General features: G+C 38.1%; 2 protein-coding genes across 2 annotated transcripts in view; both read left to right on the forward strand.

The window, feature by feature from the left end:
- The window catches only part of LOC127411940 (serum response factor-like), an 896621-nt gene that overhangs the window by 309099 nt on the left and 563235 nt on the right, over window positions 1–24287 (forward strand). The window lies entirely within an intron of this gene.
- On the forward strand, window positions 725–16336 carry LOC127411939 (PWWP domain-containing protein 2B-like). The gene is made up of 3 exons (XM_051647872.1): window positions 725–1022; window positions 5822–7460; window positions 15271–16336. The coding sequence occupies exons 1-2, from the start codon at window positions 883–885 to the stop codon at window positions 7458–7460; spliced, it is 1779 nt and encodes a 592-aa protein (XP_051503832.1). The 5' UTR covers window positions 725–882; the 3' UTR covers window positions 15271–16336.

Here is a 24287-nt window from a genome sequence, read left to right on the forward strand (position 1 = left end):
ATCATGACCCTGTCATGGCCAGCCCAATCTCCAGAACTGAACCCCATTGAAAACCTCTGTGACCAAGAGGAAGATGGATGTCCACAAGTCATCAAACAAAGCCGAAATGCTTGAATTTTTGCGCCAGGAGTGGCATAAAGTCACCCAACAGCAATGTGAAAGACTGGTAGAGAGACACATGAAAGCCGTGATTGAAATCAGGGTTATTCCACCAAATATTGATTTCTGAACTCTAAGTTAAAATATTAGTATTGTGTTGATTGTAAATGAATATGAACTTGTTTTCTTTGCATTATTCCAGGACTGAAAACACAGCATCTTTTTTGTCATTTTGACCAGTTGTCATTTTCTGCAAATAAATGCTCTAAATGACAATATTTTAATTTGGCATTTGGGAGAAATGTTGTCAGTACTTTATAGAATAAAACAATAATGTTCATTTTACTCAAACACACACCTATAAATAGTAAATCCAGAGAAACTGATCATTTTGCAGTAGATAGATAGATGAGTTTGGTGTATATCTAATATGTTGTAAGTAAATATAGATGCTATTACAGGTGGTTATATATTAAAATGGATGAGTGGTTATGTGTATGCTGTTAATATAGTCTATAATAGTAGAGTTGAATGACAAATGTCGAATATATGAATTTTTTGCATCTCTAACAAGCACAGAGGGTTTTTCTCGCCTGTCGGTGGTGATGTCACTGCGGACGGATCCTGTGTAATCGTGTCGGTGGAGTTGATGGCGTCATTCCGCGTCCTGCCGGAGCCTCCCGAGCGCGCTGAAGGAACGGAGTAGCAGTGAAGGCCGACGTGAGCGTGCCTCTGGCGGCCGGGATCGAGCGACGCCAAGCCGGACACCCGAGTTAGGAAAACATGGAGGCTGTAACGGAGGAGCTGCGGGCCGGCTCCCGGATCCCGGTGACCGTCGATCAGATCTTGAACGACACATTGGTGGTGACGCTCACGTACAGAGAGAGAAACTACACGGGCATCTTACTGGACTGCGACAGAAAGTGAGTCTTTGTGTTTTAGGGGGAAAAGCACATTTGTGATGTTCGGCCTAACAGCAGGCCAAATGTAGACAGGCCTTTAAATGAGACAATGAGAAGCACACAAACCATCAACATCAAACACTAGAAACGCGTTTGTGCGATTAAATCAAGACTTCTGAGTCAGATTGAGGGATGTTAACACATATATCACAGTAGATCTTTAATGAGAGGTCTGTATAACCTGCTGAAGATGTTTGTGCTCTGTGTGCATTTCTATAGAGATGAAACATTGATGTGTTTTCATGCGCTGATACAATGTATCATCGTGCATTACTGAAGCACATGTTACAATGTTTCAGATCTGTCACTTTGAAGTAAATGATCATCATTATGAAAGTCAGGGCCAGCTGGCATTGTTGTACCTTGTGATGGATATCTGAATATAAATTGAGTTTAAAGGTCAAATATTTAATGTTGAAAACACATGTTTATTCATTTAAAGTGTTAATGAATGTATTATGGGAAAATTGGCTGAATAATACTTACAAGTAAGATTTTTTTTTTTTTTTTTTTTTTTTTTAAGGATTAAAAGAAGGCCTTTCAATGGTAACATTTTCCCCAATGCTGAGCCACCCACCCATGACATTTATGAAATCATGTTAATAAATAATACACATATATTTAGACAGTTCGTGCAATAGTTGAACATTAGCGCATGTCATTTTTCAGTTTTATGGGGCTTTATTTACATTGATGTAAATCTTTGTGGCAGATGAGGTGTCACTCAACTAAACTCTTTCATTAAACATCTAGACTATTACATCAGTAAATGATATAAAAATACAATATTATATATGCCTAAATATCATCGCTTCAGAGTGTTTATCACATGGATGTGCTTGTCACAGTGAGGTATTTATAGAGCAAGTGGATCAGAATATTATGTCACTTTTACTTCATAGAGCTCCCTGTAAAGTACTTATGAAAAAAAAGTGGTTGAACCATGGAAAGCCAAAGTGTTTGATAACTTTTTGGGAAATTTGTCCATTTTTCCTAGTTAACTTTTGGCCTGATCTGAAATCACGTCAGTGTTTTTTTCTACACATCCCATTCCTGCCAAGTCATTATGTGTCACGTCCTGCTCTGAACATTTTTGAGTATGTGGGTTACTTTATATAAAGCTCGTGCTTATTGTATTTAAAGAGGAATGTCTGAAGAACTATTAATGCTGAAACTAGAAATGTACCTTTATTTATTCAACTTGACCATTTCAGTGTATTTTTGGCACTCAGACATTGTTAAAAATGGGTATGTTTTATGTAGTTGTTTTGATAGAGGGAAACAAGATACAGTTCTAGTTTCATCTAGGGCTGCAACTAACGATTATTTTGATAATCGACTAATCTAACGATTATTAGAACGATTATCTGGTGATTATTACAACGATTAATCATTAGCTCTTAACCGATTATTCAGCTTGTGCTCCGATATTATATTCAGTATTCTCAGATAACAATTTTTCTTCTGCATTATAGCTGCTAAAGTAAATGTACGTTGTTTTAAAGGAGTTTTAGATATTTATATTGGAAAACAAGCCAAAACAAAAACAAATCAAAACGTATTTTGTTGTGGTGTATAATGGGGTGAAGACTCTCTCACCTTTCTGTTCACTTCAATCCATCTTTAATGCACAAAAAAACAAACTCTCTATTATTAATAAAGATGCACATTGACAAATTTCTTCACGATAAGAAATGCACAGTGACACATATATTATGATTCAATAAGTCGCAAGCCATCACGTTATAATCTAGCTGCAACAAGCACGCGCGTGAGGGGGACGAGCGTCCCCGTGACAGAGTGGGCATCAGCTGGATGCAGTTTCAATCTCTCCCCTTTAGATGGGGTCACTTTACGTGACTCATACAGTAGAAGTGCCGCTGACCGCACAGAGAAATGCCAGTATCATAGTTTGTAGTTATTTACATGACCTGCTTCCTTATTTGATCTTTAATAAAGCTATAACGCATTAAAAATAACTTCATTAAAGATGTAATGCCGGGATGTTTCCTTTAAAGATGTGACAACGAAAATTTTTGTCGACAATTATTTTTGTTGATGTTGTCTAACATCGACTAATCATTTCAGTCTTAGTTTCAACATTATTTGTACTTCAGACATTCCTCTTTTAAAAGACAATAAGTATCAGCTGTATGCAGAGTGACCCACTGAAAATGGGTCAAATTCAACAATTTGCACATGGAGCCATATTTAGATCCCCATATCTCTGGAAGTGAATCATATAGGGCCTTATAATTGAAGATACCCAAAGAAAAGTTTATTCTTAACCAGAATTTAAAAGGATATTAAGATATCTTTAATACTTCTTGAGTTACAGGCAAGCAAACTTTGGAAAAAGAACATGAAAAGTGCTTTTTCCCATTTTTGAACTGTCACCATTGGCATATAATGCAACAAGGATTGCTAAAGTCAACTGATTTTAGTAACAGATCTCCCAATCTCTGTGTAAAAATAATATAATGATGCTGCCACCTTTCTAAGGTTATTTTTTTGATCTGTGGTTTTGCTCCAAAATCATTGGTGAAAATTGCCATTTTGACCCAACTCCACAAAATAGTGGATTACTTCGTAAATATTCATCCATGGCATTTTGGCTTTCATCTTCATTTATGTATTTCATTCACCAGATGAAAAAAAAAAATCGAAATCAAAATTTTGAGCTGGGGACCTCTGGTTGAGTTGACACGGAATGACCCATTTATGGTTTCATGAAGAATCCTTAAGTAAACAGTGTGCCGTGTACACAGCACAGCATTCAGTAACTAGTAAACTAGTATTCCTAGCCTTGAAGTGTTTAATTTGCTGCAATTAAGATCACAAACAGTCATTAACCATCATCAGTCATTAACATTTCTGCTATTATAAATGTGTTAATTATGCGATTAAATGTTTTCTCCAGCCAGCATAGCTTTAGATTTTAGGTGTCAGTACTAGGCTGCGGTGTAGGCCCGTAGTTATTATTGCGTTGAGTATAGTATCTTCAGGGGTGGGCGTTTTATTTTTCTTCAAACATCTCAAATGAGTGTTGTTTATTGCCCGAGGGCTCTCTGTACCCACAGGATGTCCTTCTAAGGTTTAATTGATAATCCCAACACAATCAGATTTCAGGGCTGATGTGAAAACAAGCAAATCTCTTGGCCCTCTCACCATGTCCCGGTAGGTTATGGGATTGTTTTTGTTCACTGAGATGGGAGGGAGTTTCCGGCTGTCCAGTTCGTCTCTTTGTCTATGGTTTCTAACCACACACAGCCATAGAGCTCGCTGCATTGGCTCAGGCTGCTTTTTTTCATGGACACCTGGTCACCAGCGTGTCCCTGCACACCTCACGGCTCCTTTGTAATATGGGAACTGGCTAATTTATTTCTTAAGCATAAACCATTAAGCTCGACTTGTTATTTAAATGGTTTGTGGTCCATTTGCTCAAAGCAAATAACATTGTTTAACCTGTTTTGTTAGTCTTGATTTTAAATAGCTAGATGAATCTTACAAAACAATAACATGTCACATTAAAACCGAAAACCAATAGAAAGAAATAAGAAATTATATTTTGGGCAAAGAAGATGAACTCTGTTTTGCAAGTTTTGCATTGTGACATTATTTTCATAACAATTAAGAACATTCATATTACTATAATGAAAAAAAATATCTTATTCTCATTACTGTAATGTGGAAATGAAAAGGTTGGGTAGTGATACAGATTTTTCGATTCAACTCGCAAGCTCTGAACATTGACCAGTCGGTGGATAATCACAGATATTTTTAGTCGCATAGCATGAAATTCGGTCACACGTCCGAGTGAGTTACTCACATTCTAGGGGGTTGCGCATACAGTGAAAGATCAATACTAGGATTTTAAGAATATATTTTGGGATGGTTTAAATGAAGATTGTAAGTAATTGGAAAATCTATATTTTTTAGCCAGCCCTAGGAAACAATAGGAATATATATTGTTTTAAATTGTTATGTATGTAAACATAGTGATAGTATTTTTGAACTACCTTTAGTTTGTGCTGGTTTAAATAACATAACTGAATTACAGCACTGAGAATCTCATGAGAGTTACCATTGAGAATAATTAATAATTTTTACAAACAAACAAACCTTAAAGTAAAACAAACAGACACATCCCTGTAGTAAGAATTTGGGTAGAAATGTGCTTAATTACTATTAAAATAATTTCACAATAGATAAAATCTTTATAGTCCTAAATAGCCTATAAATAATTATTTATGCAAAATAAAAAATGTATTTCTTTGTTTTAAAATGTGACCTGTACATGTTTTCGTGCGATTCCCCCTACTGTATTTACATTGTAAGGATGACACAATTTTTCAGAGAAACATGCAATTATAAGAGTTTTGAAAGAGTGGTTTTTGTGGGGGGGTTTAAAGGTTAGAAAAACAAATTGGTGTGGTTAAGTGTTGGATGATATGACTGATTCACAAACTTGTTTTTCTGGTGAAGAGTCTGCTTGCCATTGGAAATTATTATTCTGATATTTAAGTTTTTGTGAGTTCATATGCCTTTCTTGAATGTCGTAAAACAGTGTTAAAAACAAATATATTTCAGTGATTATTGACACTCATGCTAGTTCAGTTAGAAATACAGAAAATCAGGAAGCTAATGTGCCCATTGTGACAGTGTAAGGAAGTGGCACATTACTCTAATTATATGTGTCACTGGGAAAGTGTTTTGTCCAATATTGGCCCTTATGTTTCCCACATGGTTCTATTCTGTAGGTCTGGGCTGTTTTGCCTCCCAGATGTTGTTGGAAAGTCAGACGAGAGCCTTATTTTGAGACCAGACTGTGAAGTCTCAAGTGAAGAACCTTCTTTGAAACCCCCTACTCAACCTACACCGCGACCAAAAGATGAGAACACAGAGCCCGAGACGGCACCTCCTGCCCCTGTACCCATCCCAGTGCAACCGGGCCAGCCAACGTACCCTCCGTACTTTGAAGGTGCCCCTTTCCCCCAACCCATGTGGGTCCGCCACACCTACAATCAATGGGTTCCTCAACCGCCACCTCGTCCAATCAAGAGAAAGAAGAGGCGAGGTCGAGAACCAGGTAGGATGACCATGAGCACGATCAGACTGCGACCTCGGCAGGTGTTGTGCGAGAAATGTAAGAACACGATAAACAGTGACGAGGACAGCAAAGATGGGCCGACAGCGCCCAAGATGTCCCGGAAGGAGAATGCTCCTCAAGCAGACGAGGACACTAAATCTGTCTCTGTCAAGAATCTGAGAAAAGATGATGGGGACAACAATAAAGAGGTCAAAAGGAGAGAGGACTATGACAGCAAACGGTTTCGAAAGGACAAGAAGGAAGATGAGAAGTTTCCTGGAGGTGACGTCATTCCTCACAGTCCTGTCATTAAGATCTCCTACAGCACTCCACAAGGTAAAGGTGAAGTGATAAAGATCCCAGCAAGAGTACACGGTTCTGTCAAGCCCTTCTGCCCAAAGCAGTTATTGCAGAATGGACACCGAGAACGAGACTCTTCTAAGGAAGCCGCAAAAGAGATGAAGCCCTCCATGGACTCCATCAGAACTGGCCTTACCATTTCCATTCCCAAACTCAAGCTCCCAAAGCTAAGTGGTTCGGACGCCCCATCGCCAAAGATACGCGTAAGATCGAGGGGTGACGGAGCGGAGCAAGTGTCTTTGTATGAGGCAGAACTAGTGGGTGGAACACGTCGAAAACATCCCAGAGCTCCCAACTCTCAGTCTGAGGATGGTGGCGAGAAGAACTCACTAGAACTTTGGTCAGGCAACTGTGGAGAGGAAGTCGAACGTCACGGTGACCTGACTTTACTCATTAACTTCCGCAAGAGAAAGGCGGACTCGTCAAGCCTCTCCGTGTGCAGTAGTGACAGTCTGGATGAGTCGAAGTCCTTCAGTTCAGACGGCACGTCGCCGGAACTGTCCGATCTTGCCCCGGGCGACGAGCTCTCCGTGTCGTCGTCCTCTCAAGGGGAGAGTAAGACTGTTCCACCTTTAACTGTTCGACTGCACACTCGCAGCATGACTAAATGTGTGACAGAGGATGGTCACGCGGTGACTGTTGGTGATGTCATTTGGGGTAAGATTCACGGTTTCCCTTGGTGGCCCGCACGGATACTCAGTATTAGCGGTACTCGTAGAGAAGACGGAAAGGTTGATGCACCTTGGCCCGAAGCGAAAGTGTCCTGGTTCGGCTCACCCACCACCTCCGAACTCTCGGTTGCCAAACTGTCACCTTTCCTTGAGTTCTTCCGGTCACGTTTCAACCGCAAAAAGAAAGGGATGTACCGGCGTGCCATTATGGAGGCGGCCAAGGCTGTGGGACACATGAGTGCAGAAATCACATCTCTACTTGCTCACTGTGAAACTTAGGTGAGTTTCTTTCCTTTCCTTGCTTTTCGTTACACTGAAACTTACTGTCGTCAGGAGTAGTTCACCCAAAAGTAAAAATCATTTACTCTCCTTCATGTCTTCCAAACTCGTCTGACTTTCTTCTGTGGAACACAAAAGGGCTCCATAAATGTAGTCCATTTGACTTGTCTTCTCAAGGCCGAAGTCAAATTACGCCTTCAATACAGTATGCGCCTGGTGTTGACTACTAAAGAGCGTCACAAACAGTTGTAGTGGGCATGTCAAGCACGTCCATATGGGTGCACGTTCAAATGAGTGCGCTCTTTTTTTTTTAGTTTTCTAGATCTATTAAATTATTTGAAAATGCATTATAAAATAATTCACACACAACAATTACTTGAATAAACCTCTTCTGTGATGTGCATGTTTTCAGTGACTAAATTCAAAGTAATGTGGATATTTTTTCTGGGGCTTAAAGTCATAAGGGTCATGTGGTGTAACCTTACGGAGACTTGTTAAAAAAATCAAAGTGTTGTTAAAAGCTGAAATTCTTGAAAACAGAAATGTTGGCATGAGTAGTGCAGAATTATCTTCTATTATTATTTATGTTAAAAAGTAAGAAGTTAAACCATTTTGTTTAGAAATGATTAGGCTTTGTTTTAAAGACTTTTGTCCACCAACTCCGAGTCAGTTGGTGTTGCCATCTTGTTGTCATTTGACCAAAAAAAATAAATAAAGACCGATTTAGACCCTCAAGACTGTTTGTGAAGTTTAAAAAATTATTATTCTGTCATATTCAATATTAGATATTGTGAAATATTTTGTGAAAAGGCACATTTTGTTCAGGTCAAATGGAGTAACCCTAAGAAAACTACTTGATATGTTTGATTCGCATTAAAAAAAGAATGATATTTGTAAAAAAAAAAAAAAAAAAAAATTTTTTAAATTGCCTTTTTATATATATATATATATATATATATATATATATATATATATATATATATATATATATATATATATATAAATTATTAATAATAAATTATTATTATTATTTATTTTATTAATTTGCATACACATGTATGCAAGGAAATTATTTTAATACCTATTGCACCACATTTTAAAGTCATTTTATTTATTTTAATTTTTGTTAGAAAATGCTAAAGAATATTTTTCAAAACTCAAAGATTATTCTTCAGAAGGTTTCGAATGTAGCATGTGAGCTATATGGACTACTTTCATGATACTTTAATGTTTTTTTTTTTTTTTTTTGTCCTTTTTTGAGCTTGATGACCCGTGGACACTGTATGTTTTCATTATATTGAAAAGAGCATTGCAAATACTCTTCTAAACATTTTCATTTGTGTTCCATCGGAGAAATTCAGACGAGTTAAAACTAAATGACATTGAGTAAATGATCATTTTAATTTTGGGTAAACTATTAATTTACATTTTATGAATCAGTGATTCCCTGGAACTCCGCAAACACTCCTTTGATTGATAGTAGTAGACTTGCTTTCTAAGTTGAGCATTGCCTCATTCTCCGTTAATTCCCATGGCCTCAGTTTCTATGGAGGTTGCCTAGTCGCTTAGTGTTTACAGTGGATAAGATGCCTTCTTAGTTCAATATTTGCTCAAGTTTACAAGCCGCTCCCACTGCAAGTGTTTGGACTGAATCTTCCTACAGCCATTTTTAGTCACACCACAACTGTGCTTTGTGTGACTGCATGTCTGTGGGCCTTAAAACACCAAAACAGACCCGAACTTTACAGATGATGTCATTGATGTATTTTTATATGCTCAGATTTGCAGTGAATATGAAAAGTATTGGCTGAATGTAGATTTCTGTGAAGAAAAACAGTTTATTGCAGAGTCACAGGCTCTGTTCCAAAACCTAGTGAGCTGCCTTTGCTGTCTACTGCCTACATAGGCCATAATCATCAGTTTAGTTTTTCAAAGTATGCAGTAATGGAGGGCGTTCCCAAAACGCTTCATTTTTGGGAGAAGATAATAGCATTCTAGTGTGGAGGAGAGCCATTTAAAATGAAAACGTATTAGTGTGGATCTGGCCATAGTCAGCTACCGTCTAAAACATCAACTAAATGGAACCTAAATAGCGTGGAACACAAGAGGATCGACTCTCAATGGATTCCAATAGAGTTTGATGTTAGCATGTTGCTAAGCTAATTATGCAATACTTTGATAAACAGCTTGATCTGGTAGTTGTGTTTGGCAACTTGACAGCTGGTTTTTTGCTGGTCAACCAGCCAACGTTTTCTCATAAACTAGCCTTAAAGGGTTATGAAACACTAAAACACATGTTTCTAGATGTTTACAGATTTCCACATGTTGTGCAAGTTGTAAGACAATGGTTGCAAGCATTCGGCACTTTTAGGGACTTTTTTATTTTTTTGGGGCTGTTTTCTTCTTTCTGGTATAAAATCAACGTTGATAACATTTCACATGGATATAATGTATATGTTTTAGATTTACACCAGGTTTGAGGACGTACATGTCATTGGTTTCTCTCAATGTTGTTCAGAGACGGGTATTTGTAAATCAACGTCGCAGATATGCAGTCTTAAACGTTATTGAAATATGTAAATAGGCTTTAGCATTTTAAGTGTGACAGCTCATCACTTGTATGTGCATTTACCGGTAATCACAGAAATATCTGTCCTGTGTGTATTTGCGGATTGTGTTTTAAACATATAAAAAAGTGTATAATATGTGCTGAGTGTTTCGCTCAATCGACAGCATTTGTGGCATAATGTCAATTATCACAGACATTTATTTCGACTCGTCCCTCCTTAAAAAAAGGCACAAATCTGTGTTCCAGTGAGACACAATGGAAGTGAATGGGGTGATTTTATTAGGGTTTAAAGGCAGAAATGTGAAGCTTATAGTTTTATAAAAGCACTTACATTAATTCTGTTTAAACTCATGTATTATTTGAGCTGTAAAGCTGTTTAAATCAATGTTTTTATGGTTGTTTAGGTTTTACGGCGTTACTTCATCATAGCAACAAAATTGTAAAATTGTCTCTAACTTTCACAGATGCGGTTAGTAAGTGATTTTATGACAGTAAAATCATGTTAACACACATATTGTTTATGTCTTGTAGTTATACTTTTAAAACAGTGAGTATTTTAATGTTTACGAATTGACCCCATTTAGGGATGTGCCAGGGACTAATCGACTTGTCGTCTATCAGTAGACTAGTCGATTAGTGGTTAACTAACTAACATGAATATTTTTAGTGGCAGGGGTTTTAATAGGAGGTGAAAGTTTGCTGTGTTTAACAGTGAATAACAGTCAACATGGAAAAACCCTCTTCAAGAAGTTTAGTCTCTTTAATACTTCATGTTTAGACTTTTTATGCACTGCTGTTACAGCAAAGCGCTGCATCAACAATTCATTTCAATATGATCACATGTCAGACGTTAAATCCTCTGCTGTGAGTAATGTTCCCATATTTGTGAGGTGCTGTGGAGAGACTAAAGTCTTTGGATGATTCTGTCTGACACTGCTTAAATAAATGGTTGCAATAAAAAGGGTTTAAACTGCTTGATGTCGTGAACTAGATGTGTACCGGCAATATTATCTAGCAGTTCTGTGCTTTTAAACGTGGAGCGAGGATCGCCCTGAAGCACTCCAGTTACAATGAAGCGTGTCATTTTGCATTCAGGATGCACGTATGCGGTTTTGTACTGCTCCGTATTGGCCTTTTTATTTGTTGACAATCAGTTCGTGATCATGAAGTGCTGCACTTAGCGTCCGTATATACCTCTAAAAGGCATCTGACGGGGGTCACGTGAGTATAACAGAGCCTAATAATACATTATTATCCTTAAAACCGACTAATCGATTATGAAAATTCATCGGTAGCAGTGTTTCCCACAGGATTTTGAGTGACTGTGGTGGGTGGACCTCGGATGCACCCCCATAAGAAAATGTTGTGCATTTTAAAGTTAAATGCATCAATCTGGTGCACTTTGAGAGCAAAATTAAGAGGCTGGATCTATGAAGAATTTTGTGCTCTTGTAAATCATAAACATATTGGTTGTATGGATATGAATGGTGATGGCACGGCGAAAATCACACCCACAAAGCATAAACGTGATGGCGTTTAATGCAGTTCACAAATGGTCAAAACAAAAAATCGACAAGGCCTGGATAGCTCAGCGTGTATTGACGCTGACTATCACCCCTGGAGTCGCAAGTTCAAATCCAGGGTGTGCTGAGTGACTCCAGTCAGTTTCCTAAGCAACCAAATTGGCCCGGTTGCTAGGGAGGGTAGAGTCACATGGGGTAACCTCCTCGTGATCACTATAATGTGGTTCTCGCTCTCGGTGGGGCGTGTGGTGAGTTGTGCGCGGATGCCGCGGTGGATGGTGTGAAGCCTCCACACATGCTATGTCTCCATGGTAACACGCTCAACTAGCCATGTGATAAGATGCGTGGATTGATGGTCTCAGACGCGGAGGCAACTGAGGTTCGTCCACCACCACCCGGATTGAGGCGAGTCACTACGCCACCACGAGGACTTAGAGCGCATTGGGAATTGTGCATTCCAAATTGGGGAGAAAAAATCACAATATCGACGAGAGCATACATTTGAGCCATCAAAGAAATGAAGCAAAAGTGGTTACCTGTGTTGAACGTGCTCCTCAGGTGCTGAAAATAGTTACGTTGTCAGTGCCGCTGGTAATAATATTAACGTTCGATAATTAGGTGACATTAGCTAGCTAGATATAACGTTACATACGTTATGCATTGCTTTTCACGACAAGCAGCCAGATATGTCAGTCGACATAAGCGAAGAGACTGACAGTAACGTTAATGTTACCCAACTTGGCTAACGTTAGATTAACTTTAATTATCAATGATAACTTCTTAAGTAGCATTATCTGTTTGCTGTCGTACATTGATAATAATAAAACTGTGTTTGGACTAGAGGATAACTGCAGTGGATACTGTAAAGTTAGTTAACGTTACTTGCCTCAAACGATGTCGTGTCCTCAAAATGCCTTGGTGTCTCGGATAGAGGTCTGTACAGGCCTTAAAGTAAAACCTGAACCTGACCCATACCGGAGACTGTGTGGCTGGACCCTACCCGGCCCGAATGATACCGTTAGATTTTAAGCCCGAACCCCACCAGAAATCGCTTGCTATCTAATTTCTTCTCCTAGCAAGTACTGTTGCAATAGGCTGCATTTTATGTAAGCATAAAGGCAACGTTCGTAACAGTATTGAAACAGTAAACGTACACAGTTTAACAAAGCATTGCCTTACCGTTTATGTGCTGAAACTTCACTTGGTGCAGAACAATCTGAGTAATATGAAACAATGCAACAGTCCCCTCTTTAGAGCCTGAAGTTGTTCAGAACGTTGAATTTTTTGTGACACCTGCGCTAAAAACAATCTAGACGCAGTGAGTGCAGGTGTCTCAGCATGCGTTTTTGTACATTTCTTTTTAACTTGATACATGTTTAAATAGTGCGGGTCCTGCGCGAGACGCTGAAGAAAAAGCGAGACATGGTGCAAATGTCAAAGAGATCCATCCAGCATGTGTTTACATAGGAAAACAAGGGGAAAACGGAACAGACGTGCGCAAAAACTCATTCGGTGTGAACAGCCCCTAACTCGTCCGTTCGTGCGTGTTTGTGAGTGAGAGTGCGGGTGCGGGTGGGCTCGAATCAAGTTCGGAAGGCCTTTTTATGTTTTCATTAATTACAAATCCGACCCAAACCCGAAGTCCTACTTGAAAAACTGACCCGAACCCGCACCGAAACCTGTTGGGTTCTCGGGTCCCATCGGGCCCCATCGGGCCAATGGTTGCTGACTGACTTGGAGTTAGAGATGCTTTGCTGAAGCAACGGTGCAAAACACAACATTAGAGATCTTTTATGTTATTATGAGAAGTGAACAAATATTTTCGGTTCATTATGAAACTTTGGCGGGACAATATAAACGATGGCGGGCCGTCGCTGTCTAGGTAATTAATGGGAAACACTGGGTAGTTTTGAACAACCCTTGCCCCATTCACTTACATTGTAAGTGTGTCACTGTAACCCAGATTTCTGCTTGCTTTTTTTTTTTAAGAATTGGAGTCTGAATTAGTTTTGTTGTAATTAACGTTATGCCACAAATGCTGTGGATTGAGCTTAACTTGTAATGAACCTTGAATATTGCTTTAAGCTGGTTAGAGCAGCAGCTGGTTTGTTGCTGGTCCAGGATGGTTTACCAGCTTAGACCATCTCACTACCATGTTCCAAAAACCAGTTACCAACTGTGTTTTCCAACAGAAATGAGCTATTTTTATCAATACATCTTTAGAGCATTATGATGAGTATGTTTATAATCAATATTTCTCACACTTTGACGTACATCTATCCAGAGGGGAACTGACTCCCTGATCTGAGTCTTGTTTCCCCAAAAGTTGTTTTTCTCCATTTAACTAACATCCTATGGAGTTTTGTGTTCTTTGCCACGGTAGCTTTTGGCTTGCTCACTGGGGGTCTAAAGACAAATAATTTTTAAAGCATGATTTTCAATAACATTTTGCATTTAAACTCTTTAAGCTCTGAAGGTGTTTTTAAAAGATTTCCTGTTTCAGTGGCATGCCCAAAATTAAGTCCTAAAAACCAAAGGGGGTCAGTTGTTTGGAATCATTTTAAAGAAAACTTTTAATGATATAGATTATGATAAATTATGAGACTCTCAGCCTAAGAAATTGCTGAAAAATCACCAAAAAGCTTGAGCCAAAAATTAACTTTTTTCCTTATTTTTCTAATTTGACATTTTGTATCTCTGGGTGTAAATAAAGGAACTCCGAAAAACTGTTTTGTTCCCAATCATGTCACCAGTAAGTAAGTACAATTTTGTGTTGATGTGACAAAGCAATCAAAAGTTATAGCATTACAAAAATAATGTATTAGAACATTACGTGCTGTGTGCACATTGTGCTTTGTGTGGATTTTCTAATGATCTGTGCATCCGATTACACTGTATGTTAGCTCATTTTAAAGATAATCACCTCTTCTGAGTAATGATATGTGACATTTTATGCTCCGTTTATTTTTCGTGAAGTTATAAGCGAAAACGCGGCTTATAAGCAACAACTGCTTACATGTAACATGTATGTCAAAGACATATACTTAGCTATTACTCGCTATATTTTTGTCTGTGAGTAAAACAAATCATCTGGTTGTATTATTCTCTTTGAGAGCTTTCCGACAACATATGACACATGGATATTTGATCAGCTTCCTGTTTTGCTGATTTATAATAAAATGTGCAGAGCAAAATTATTAATAAATGATCAAAACGGAACACTTCTGATTTGTCTGCACATTTCAAAGCACTTGTTCGATTTTGGTCGTAATACCTACATGCATTGGAAAGAAGAGCTTATAAGCTTTCAATGATACTTATTTTGTGTTGGTCAAGACTGCAGTTATTAACATTTTGATGAATGTTTTTCTCTTGGTGGGCCGATACGAGCTTAAAGGGTTAATGAGGACTTCAAGACATTACAGACGTAACAGCATTATTTTCTGTAAAGCTGCTTTGAAACGATGCGTGTTATGAAAATCGCTATACAAATAAAAATGGCTTGACTACCTTCACTGCGAAGTATACTACACTGCCTTACAATTCAGAAAAGACAGCATAATGTTTCTGCATAACTTTCAAAACAGCCTTGGCATCGATGATGCCTTAAAATGCTGCCTATGTAGGCAGCTCAATATGTTTTGGAATGGAGCCACAGTTTCACAGGGTTTTGTCTGTTTCCTTTTCCACCTATTAATTTGGTTTGTTTTGTCTCTAGAGGAAGAAGAGGGAAGGTGACTTGGCTGTCATTCACGGATCTATGCTCCCAGGATGTGGCACGCTCCCCGGATGGAGAATGCCTTCATTTGCCACGGAAATCATGAGGGAATGTCCGTTTTCCCCACACATCTGTTGGAAGAAACTTGATAACGTGTGGACTGCGTTTGAGGGGCCACGACAAACACGCTGGAATATCTAAAAAAGACGACTTGGAGTGAATAATTCCCCCTTCTCTCTCTTTGTTTGTCTCTCCATCTTTTGTTTGTTTTTTAGGACGTATATTATATTAGAACAAGTAGCTTGACACTAAATCCGAATGTATTTATTCACAAAACAATAGACAGGTGACTGGCCTCAAAATAACCCTGTAAGATCACACTGCTGCTGTTTCTTTAGGCCGACCGTTTCTTCGCCTGCCCGTTTATGGTTGGCGCCCGCCCCATCACAGCGCCATCCTCATAGGATGCCCGAACGGAACGAACTGACGATTTTCCATGTTACGATACTAAATGAAAAGTCTTACTGTGTGTCTATCTCTTCAAATTATGGAAATGTGAAATTCCTTTTTGTATCTTCTGCATCTAGAGATCACCGTGTAGCTCTTACAACATGCAGTATGTCCAACCGGTGTGCAGAAATATATCTCCTGTCCTCATGTTTTACTTTTTCATTGACTATATGATGTTTTCTTTTGGATATGGTCATTAAGAGGCCTGTGATGTTTCAGCTGTATTTGCTTTAATTATTTAATGTCACGTTAAGAAAAGCACTTTATCCATATACCTTGGTGGCCTGCTGTGAACTCACGAGCGAACAAACACTAACTAGAGTTTGCAGACTCCCGGAGGAGCCGACCCATCGCTTCTGAAGTGGTTTTTCATTTTTAAGGAACAGATTTTGATTATAGGACGCTTTCAGGAAGTTGTGCACACTGTATTCTCGCGTTTAGCCTGGTTTATGTTAGTCACCGTTACTTTACTCTTTATAAAATGTTTCCACTGGAGATATAAACAGAACTGTACGCTTCTATGCACCATCTGTTTTATTAAAGTATCAAAACTCCAGCTGATGGAATGAATTCATTCAATCAATTCTTTGCTAAATGGGGTTTAATATCTGTGTCTGCTTTAATGCAGAACAGTTCTTCCACCTTCAGGACGTGAGCATTTCAAGAGGTTTTGCACAGAACTGGGGGAAGGGCACTCAACGCAGCTTGAGGTGTATTTTAAGCTCAACACTAGAGTTGCACGTTAAGCGCAGGTTTTGTGCATTTCTGTGCCAGATGGTGTATGATTATGGACTCTGCAGTCATTTATATGTGCAGCCAGCCACTGCTCAACAAGGTGAAATTTTTTTATGTAAATAGAATAAAATATGAAAGCAAAAACCTCTCTGGAATGTTCTTTTTGCATGTGGGTGCGGCGATGCGGTGCACTTTCAAAACACTGGTTGTATAATCATGAGTACTCGTTGACCCCTCATTCATATAAGCGATGTGGTTTATTACTTATGTTGCCATTTGGTCTCAAAGTTAAAGCTTTTCAGAGCTGTTGCCTAAATTGATTTTGTGCCTTTGTGTTGAATGTTAAACTGTGCTGATAGCCACATCAGTCCATGCTGCGACATCTCAAAGGGTCTTTTTGTGAAGAATCAAAAAGTCCTTACCGTGGGTAAACATGACGAACTTGAACATGAAGCTAACTTTCATTAGACAAAATAATCCACTCTGAATATATTGGTTTCATCGAGCCCTTTAAACACTGGCATTGTGGCACATTTAATTTAAAGTTTCCCGTAAGTGTAAGATGGTATTAAAACTAAACCTAACCCCGACCCTACTAAACGTAACCTAACCCTACTAAACCTAACCAAACCATATCCTTACAAAATCTAACCCTACTAAACCTAACCAAACCATATCCTTACTAAACCTAACCCTACTAAACCTAACCAAACCATATCCTTACTAAACCTAACCCTACTAAACATAACGCTACTAACCCAACTAAATTTAACCTAACCAAACCCTAACACTACTAAACCAAACCCTAACCCTGCTAAACCTAACCCTACTGAACTTACTATAACCGTACTAAATTTAACCCAATACATACTAAATTTAACCTAACCCTACTAAACCTAACCAAAGCATAACCCTACTAAACCTAACCCTACTAAACTTAACCTAACCAAACCCTAACCCTACTAAACCAAACCCTAACCCTACTAAACCTAACCCTGCTGAACTTACCATAACCCTACTAAACTTAACCCAAACCCTACTAAACTTAACTCTACTAAACCTAGCCAAGGCATAACCCTACTAAACCTAACCCTACTAAATTTAACCTAACCATACTAACACTACTAAATTTAACTTAACCAAACCCTAACCCTACTAAAACAAACCCTAACCCTACTAAACCAAACCCTAACCCTACTAAATCTAACCCTACTAAAATTAACCTAACCCTACTAAACCTAACCAAACCATATCCTTACTAAACCTAACCCTACTAAACTTAACCTAACGCTACTAACCCAACTAACTTTGACCTAACCAAACCCTAACCCTACTAAACCAAACCCTAACCCTACTAAACCTAACCCTACTGAACTTACAATAACCCTACTAAACTTAACCCAAACATACTAAACTTAACCTAAGCATAACCATATTAAACCTAACCCTACTAAACTTAACCTAACCGTACTAAATTTAACCTAACCAAACCCTAACCCTACTAAACCAAACCCTAACCCTACTAAATCTAACCCTACTAAAATTAACCTAACACTACTAAACCTAACCAAACCATATCCTTACTAAACCTAACCCTACTAAACTTAACCTAACGCTACTAACCCAACTAACTTTGACCTAACCAAACCCTAACCCTACTAAACCAAACCCTAACCCTACTAAACCTAACCCTACTGAACTTACAATAACCCTACTAAACTTAACCCAAACATACTAAACTTAACCTAAGCATAACCATATTAAACCTAACCCTACTAAACTTAACCTAACCGTACTAAATTTAACCTAACCAAACCCTAACCCTACTAAACCAAACCCTAACCCTACTAAACCTAACCCTGCTGAACTTAACATAACCCTACTCAACTTAACCCAAACCCTACTAAACCTAACCCTACTAAACTTAACCTAACCCTACTAACACTACTAAATTTAACCTAACCAAACACTAACCCTACTAAATTTAACCGAACCCTACTAACCCTACTAAATATAACCCTACTAAACTTAACCCTACTAAATTTAACCTAACCAAACCATAACCCTACTAAACCAAACCATAACCCTACTGAACTTAACCTAACCCTACTAAACTTAACCTAAACCCTACTAAACTTAACCAAACCATAACCCTACTAAACCTAACCCTACTAAACCTAACCTAACCCTACTAACCCTACTAAATTTAACCTAACCAAACAATAACCCTACTAAACTTAACCCTACTAACCCTACTAAACTTAACCCTAACTCTAATGTCTATATCTGCTAAAAGGGAATTGTATCAACATTTGGAAGTGTGCTAGCATATAGATTGCTACAAAACTAATAGGCATAGACTAAAAGCATCAAAACTCCATGTGATTTCCTTTGATCTTTAACGTCATTGGTAGCTTCACCATCTAAAAGGTTGTGTGAAAGAGAGGAGTCCTTTTGCAAGGTTGAGCTTTAATGAGTGATTACTGCTATCTCTTCCTTGTAGCTCTTTATTATATAGGTAAATGTGCTCTTAACTTAACCTCTTTGGTATGTTGTGTAATTGTACCTATCCAACTTGCAAAACTCTTATCTATGTAACCAAAGTCCTGACCTTATCTCACCTAGAGCTGTGTTGACTGATATGCAAGTTCACTGAGGTACTAACTTCATCGCACACATACCTGACGACTTAACCAATATGTAATGCAGACCCTTCATATGTCCATCAGTCTCGTCTCTTAGAACGATCTAGATGTCAAACTCTATAGGCCTTGGCTAGGCTATATATAGGCTGGGTGTTGTATAACTCTCCTGGCTTCTACATTTATTGGCTTGAGTCCTGAAGCATATTGTTTGCCCTGGGGGAAAAAGCAGAGTATTTATTGGGCTATCTGAGGATTTTCCAGTCAATGGTTTGTATTATCCATTATGTGTTAGATGATGTAGGTGGTCACCAGTTCTAAGATTTAAGTGTTTTACCATATTAATCACATTTTAGCTGATTTCCAATTCACTCAATTGTCCTGCTGTAGGAGTGCGACGACTGTATTTTTAAAATTACTAATATTTCACATAGTCTCTCAATTAATATGAGCTCTTAAAACTTATTACATGTTGATGAAAGATTACGAGGACTAGCCTTTTCATAATAATTCCAGTTATGTTTATTTAAAATATAAATAGGGTTCATTTTGATTTCATGTTGACTTAAGAGCTAAATTCTGCACACCATCATCATAAGATTATGGTGCTGTTCCTCTGCTCACACAGTGCTATAGTTTTTGTTATAGTTGCTTATTCTGCATAAATTCGTGTTAGACAGTCACTGAAGACGGTTTCCACTGACCGCAAAGCTTTTCACATGAGCTTTTCTCCAACACATATTTGTGATGTTGATGTCTCATTGAAATCTGAGACGATTCCTCAGCGCTGAGTATCACTGGATGGCACGTGATCCATGTCTCTCTGTAGACATTTCGTGCCATCTGCTTTTCCTTACAGCTGGGAACAGGAGTGATTACACACAAATTAATGTTTCTCTCATGAGTGTGTTTCGAGTCTCCAGGTGTCCCTGAGTTTCCTGTGAGCCCCTTCGGCACTGTTGATCTAAAAACACTCTTTTGTGGACACAAAATACATTCGCTCCCCATCTCAGTCACTTCCCTTGTGCCCACCCTAACGCTGGCACTGAGCCATGTGCTGTATGCCTACTTGAAACCACAGACACGTATATTGTAGTGCTTCTATCACGATTTCAATTGCTCAAACGTTCAGTGTGTAAGTGTTCCTGCAGCATTTGTATTCCAGATGTGTTGTTACATTACTAAGAGATCACACGTACCATTATCACCTGATACATAGACTTACATTGAAGGAGGAACTTCAGTTATATCTAGAGAGGAGATTATCACAGAGACTTGTAGGTGGGCTCAACACCCTAGCAACTGCATAGCAACATGCTAAGAACCACGCAGAACACTTCAGCGACCTCGTAGCAACCATCCACAGCAACCTAGCTTTGTAGTGGTAAGTTTTGAGCAGGCATGCACTTCTCACATTTTCGTTCTTCCTCTTAATGGTGTGTCTGTGTCATTATGACAGAGGAAAGTGTTTAATTAACCATACGAGAATAAAAATGAGAGCAGCAGTGACTTCTCATTACGATATGAAACACATCATAAAGTCGAGAGAAGCTGTGTGTGTGTGTGTGTGTGTGTGTGTGTGTGTGTGTGTGTGTGTGTGTGTGTGTGTTTCATTCAGAGCCACAAACTCACAGTGACACATCAAAGCTGTTTTCAATTGCGTCTGGAGCGGTTTCACCAGTAATAAAACAAGTACATTTGCAGGGCAGCACTGTATTCATACTCGTATACTGTAAATGTGTGTGTGTGTGTGTGTATATATATAAATGTATACTGTATATGTAATGCATGTTACAGTGTATGTTCATCTCTTAAGTGGCAACCCTGTTTCCATCAAACTCCCCCTTATTAAAATAATGTCCAATCCCATAATGACACCATCATTCTCTCAGAATGTAAACTCTACAAGAACAAGTAAGTGTCTTGTCTTTTTTATCACTGTCGTGTTTTGTTAGTTTTGTCAGTAATGGGATGATAATAAATTGTCATCCCTGTTACCATGATTTTTGTACAGAAAACAACTGATAATTAAAAAGTAGATTTTTGTAAAAATATCAGCAATAAATTCTCTTTCTAATAACATCTTATTAAACTGTAAAACTGTCTACATTGTTACTTTTAAAGGCACAACTCTCTACGGACACATTGGAGAAAGAATCGCCACTGGCTAGTACATTTTATTTTTACTTCCCAAACTTTTGACAACATGTAAGCGTAATGCAACTGAAAACGATATTAGCAACAGGGAAGGGGGCATCTTCATACTGTACATACTGTATATTATTCATATATATGACTTCACATGCTTTAGTATGTGAGTGTATATTTTATTCCATATTTTGATTTTTTTAAATAATTTGAATCATATTTATTTTTTAAATTGAATGAGAAATTTGTACAATCAAATTATATGATGCAAATGCATTTGTAACAATGATACAAGCTGTTGTCTGTTTGAAATTTCATGCTAATTAAGATTGTAACAATAATGAAAATAGAATTCCACATATATCATTTTAATGCTACTATATCACAAGTTCTATGTAAAACAAATAACATTAAACATATTTGTTAAACTCTTCAATATTTACAGTCTTTGTTAAAGTTAAAATATTTCATAATGTATGATTGCCCCTTTTATATATATATATTTACACATTTATTACACTTACTACATTTTGTAATGTTTGTTTGTTCTGAGGCATAGCTATATCTCAACATATATTAAACAGATAAGAAACGTGCAAAAAAAAAAGAAAAAAAAAATTAGACCAAATAGTTTTCCTCATATGTGGAAAGTGGGACTAAGTTGTGAAATTTTAAATAATATTAAGCTATAGAAAGTCAGATTTTTTTCATCAAATTGTTTATGATGTTTCCAGGAGTGTTGATTATTCATGTTACAGACATTACATCAGAAATTAACATAATTAATTCAGATTCAAAGTAATGTCCAGCATCATCCAATCACTGCCAACCATGTTAAAATAAAATGATACATTATAAATTATGAATCTTTGTACTGATTATCATTGTCACATGTCTGTCAAACATGTTGAGTGATCCAAACATCATCTGCAGCCTGAAACTGAACTTTTGATCAGATTTTAGGAGTGAATGCACTTAACTGCATAGAGAGCTATAGGATGCTCCCTTGCTCCCTATTTAGTGCATTACTTAACCTCCAGTGTGCTGTCTGTCTGCACTGGTCTCAGAACAGTTTGAAATGCATCTTATTTTCATCCTAACTCCATATAAAGCCTCTGAAAGACACATTTATCAGTTTTTGTATGAATACATTAATTCTCAGTGTGAATATAAGTACAGTAAATATAGGATATTAACTGAAAATGAGCCTATAGTCCACATACGTGGTCATTGTGTTTATCAGTGTGGCATTTCACAATAAATCGCTCAGATTTTTTAAATGGCATATCGGATGAGACTAGAGACTCTAATCTTTTGATTCAAACAGGTTTCAATGTGAAAACTTAATTAGGTTTCTGACCAGATGTAGTTTTGTTGGCGTTTCTCCCAAACACAACTCCTCTGTGATCGCCGCCATATTGTTTGATCACATGACTGTGTGCATTGTAAGTTTAACCCTTTACTGACAGCACAGAGTCTCCTGAACTGAGATCAGTCGGTTTAAATGAAATTAAATTGTGCGTTGCATATAGCTAAGCCAAAACATAATGTCCACGCAGGTGGACACTGGGTCTCAGGAGGTTAAGATGGCACAGTGTAATTTATTAACACTTAAAGACATTCTTTGTCTTATAGAATGTCTAAAATCTTAAAAATGCATTTGATTTCTCACTTTTCCACCTTCAGGCTGAGCTGTTTACCACTGGGCAGTGGTGGCTCAGCGGTTAAGACTCTGGGTTACTGACCCAAAAGTCGGGGGTTCAAGACCCAACACCACCAAGATGCCACTGTTGGGCCCTTGAGCAAGGCCCTTGACCCTATTTGCTCCAGGGGTCATGGCTGACCCTGCACTCTGACCCCAGCTTAGTTGGGATATGTGAAAAAAAAGAATTTCACTGTATATGTGCCAAAAAATGTATAATGTGTGACAATAATAAAGGCTTTCTTCTAATCAAGGTATGATTACAATTCTGGCCCCAATTTCTCAGCATGTTTAGCTAATGGCTTTATTGATGACTCTCGATTGGTCATTTGCTCAGTCAGTCCATTCTAATTTCACAGCACCACTGTGGAAAAAGAAACTAACTGTGCCATCCAGCCCGGATGGGTACAGAATGGCACAATTTAGTATCCATAACCATTCAGCCTTATTGTTGAAACACGACTAAAAGCTCAGCTCACCTAAAAGTAAAACACCATTCCTCTGCTGTCTTTCAAGACTCGTGCATTCTTTTTAGTACTTTATCAAATGCAAGTCTAGTTTCATCCAAGGCTGTAAATATACCAGATCTACTGTAGAGTGGTGGTTTTCATACTGCTGAGTTAAATGGCTTTATTTTAAGTGTTAACATCTAAGTGCCTGTATTTATGTAAACAGAGAGAGTACAGTAAAAATGTACCAGTTTAGTGTAACTTAACCGTGTTTTCAGAGGGTTTTCAGAAAGCGGTTGTCCGTGTTCAGGAATTAAGGGTGCGACTCTGACTAAACAAACCCAGATCTATGGCGGCTCTCCAAGAACCCATATGGCTTTCATTCTCACTGTCTTTCTTTCCTCTACTTCTACTTTCAAGATGTTTCAGATGTTGCTGCTGCGTGCCAGTTATTTTACTGATCTGAGCGTGGGCGTCTTTTTGGCCTAATTGAAGTCTTCTGCATTGGAATTCAATGACATAGAAACACCCCACTGTGATTCAGTATTGATTATTCTCTACTGACAGGAGGTGTTTCACAATGCAGCTGAGGTACAACATTTTATTTGATTTAATAATGTGTCCAAAACAATATGAGAATAGTAACAGTGGTGAATCAAAGAGGTTCACACTGTTTTTTTAGTATTTTTACACAAGAAAGTTCATGCTGCTTATTTCTATTCAATAAAAACAATGGTGTGGAGGCTGTGAAATTCTAAATTTGACAATAAAGCGGCATTAAAGCATGTAAAAACCCTGGTATTCGGATCAAGAAGGGCCGCTTTTTTGTTC

This window comes from Myxocyprinus asiaticus, chromosome 21 (assembly GCF_019703515.2).
Source record: "Myxocyprinus asiaticus isolate MX2 ecotype Aquarium Trade chromosome 21, UBuf_Myxa_2, whole genome shotgun sequence".
NCBI lineage: Eukaryota > Metazoa > Chordata > Actinopteri > Cypriniformes > Catostomidae > Myxocyprinus > Myxocyprinus asiaticus.

Excerpts from the sequence above, each read along its gene's own strand:
- LOC127411939 (XM_051647872.1), top strand. The coding sequence starts at position 883 with ATGGAGGCTGTAACGGAGGAGCTGCGGGCCGGCTCCCGGATCCCGGTG. Across the intron at positions 1,023-5,821 it reads TTACTGGACTGCGACAGAAA|GTCTGGGCTGTTTTGCCTCC; the intron begins GTGAGTCTTTGT and ends TCTATTCTGTAG.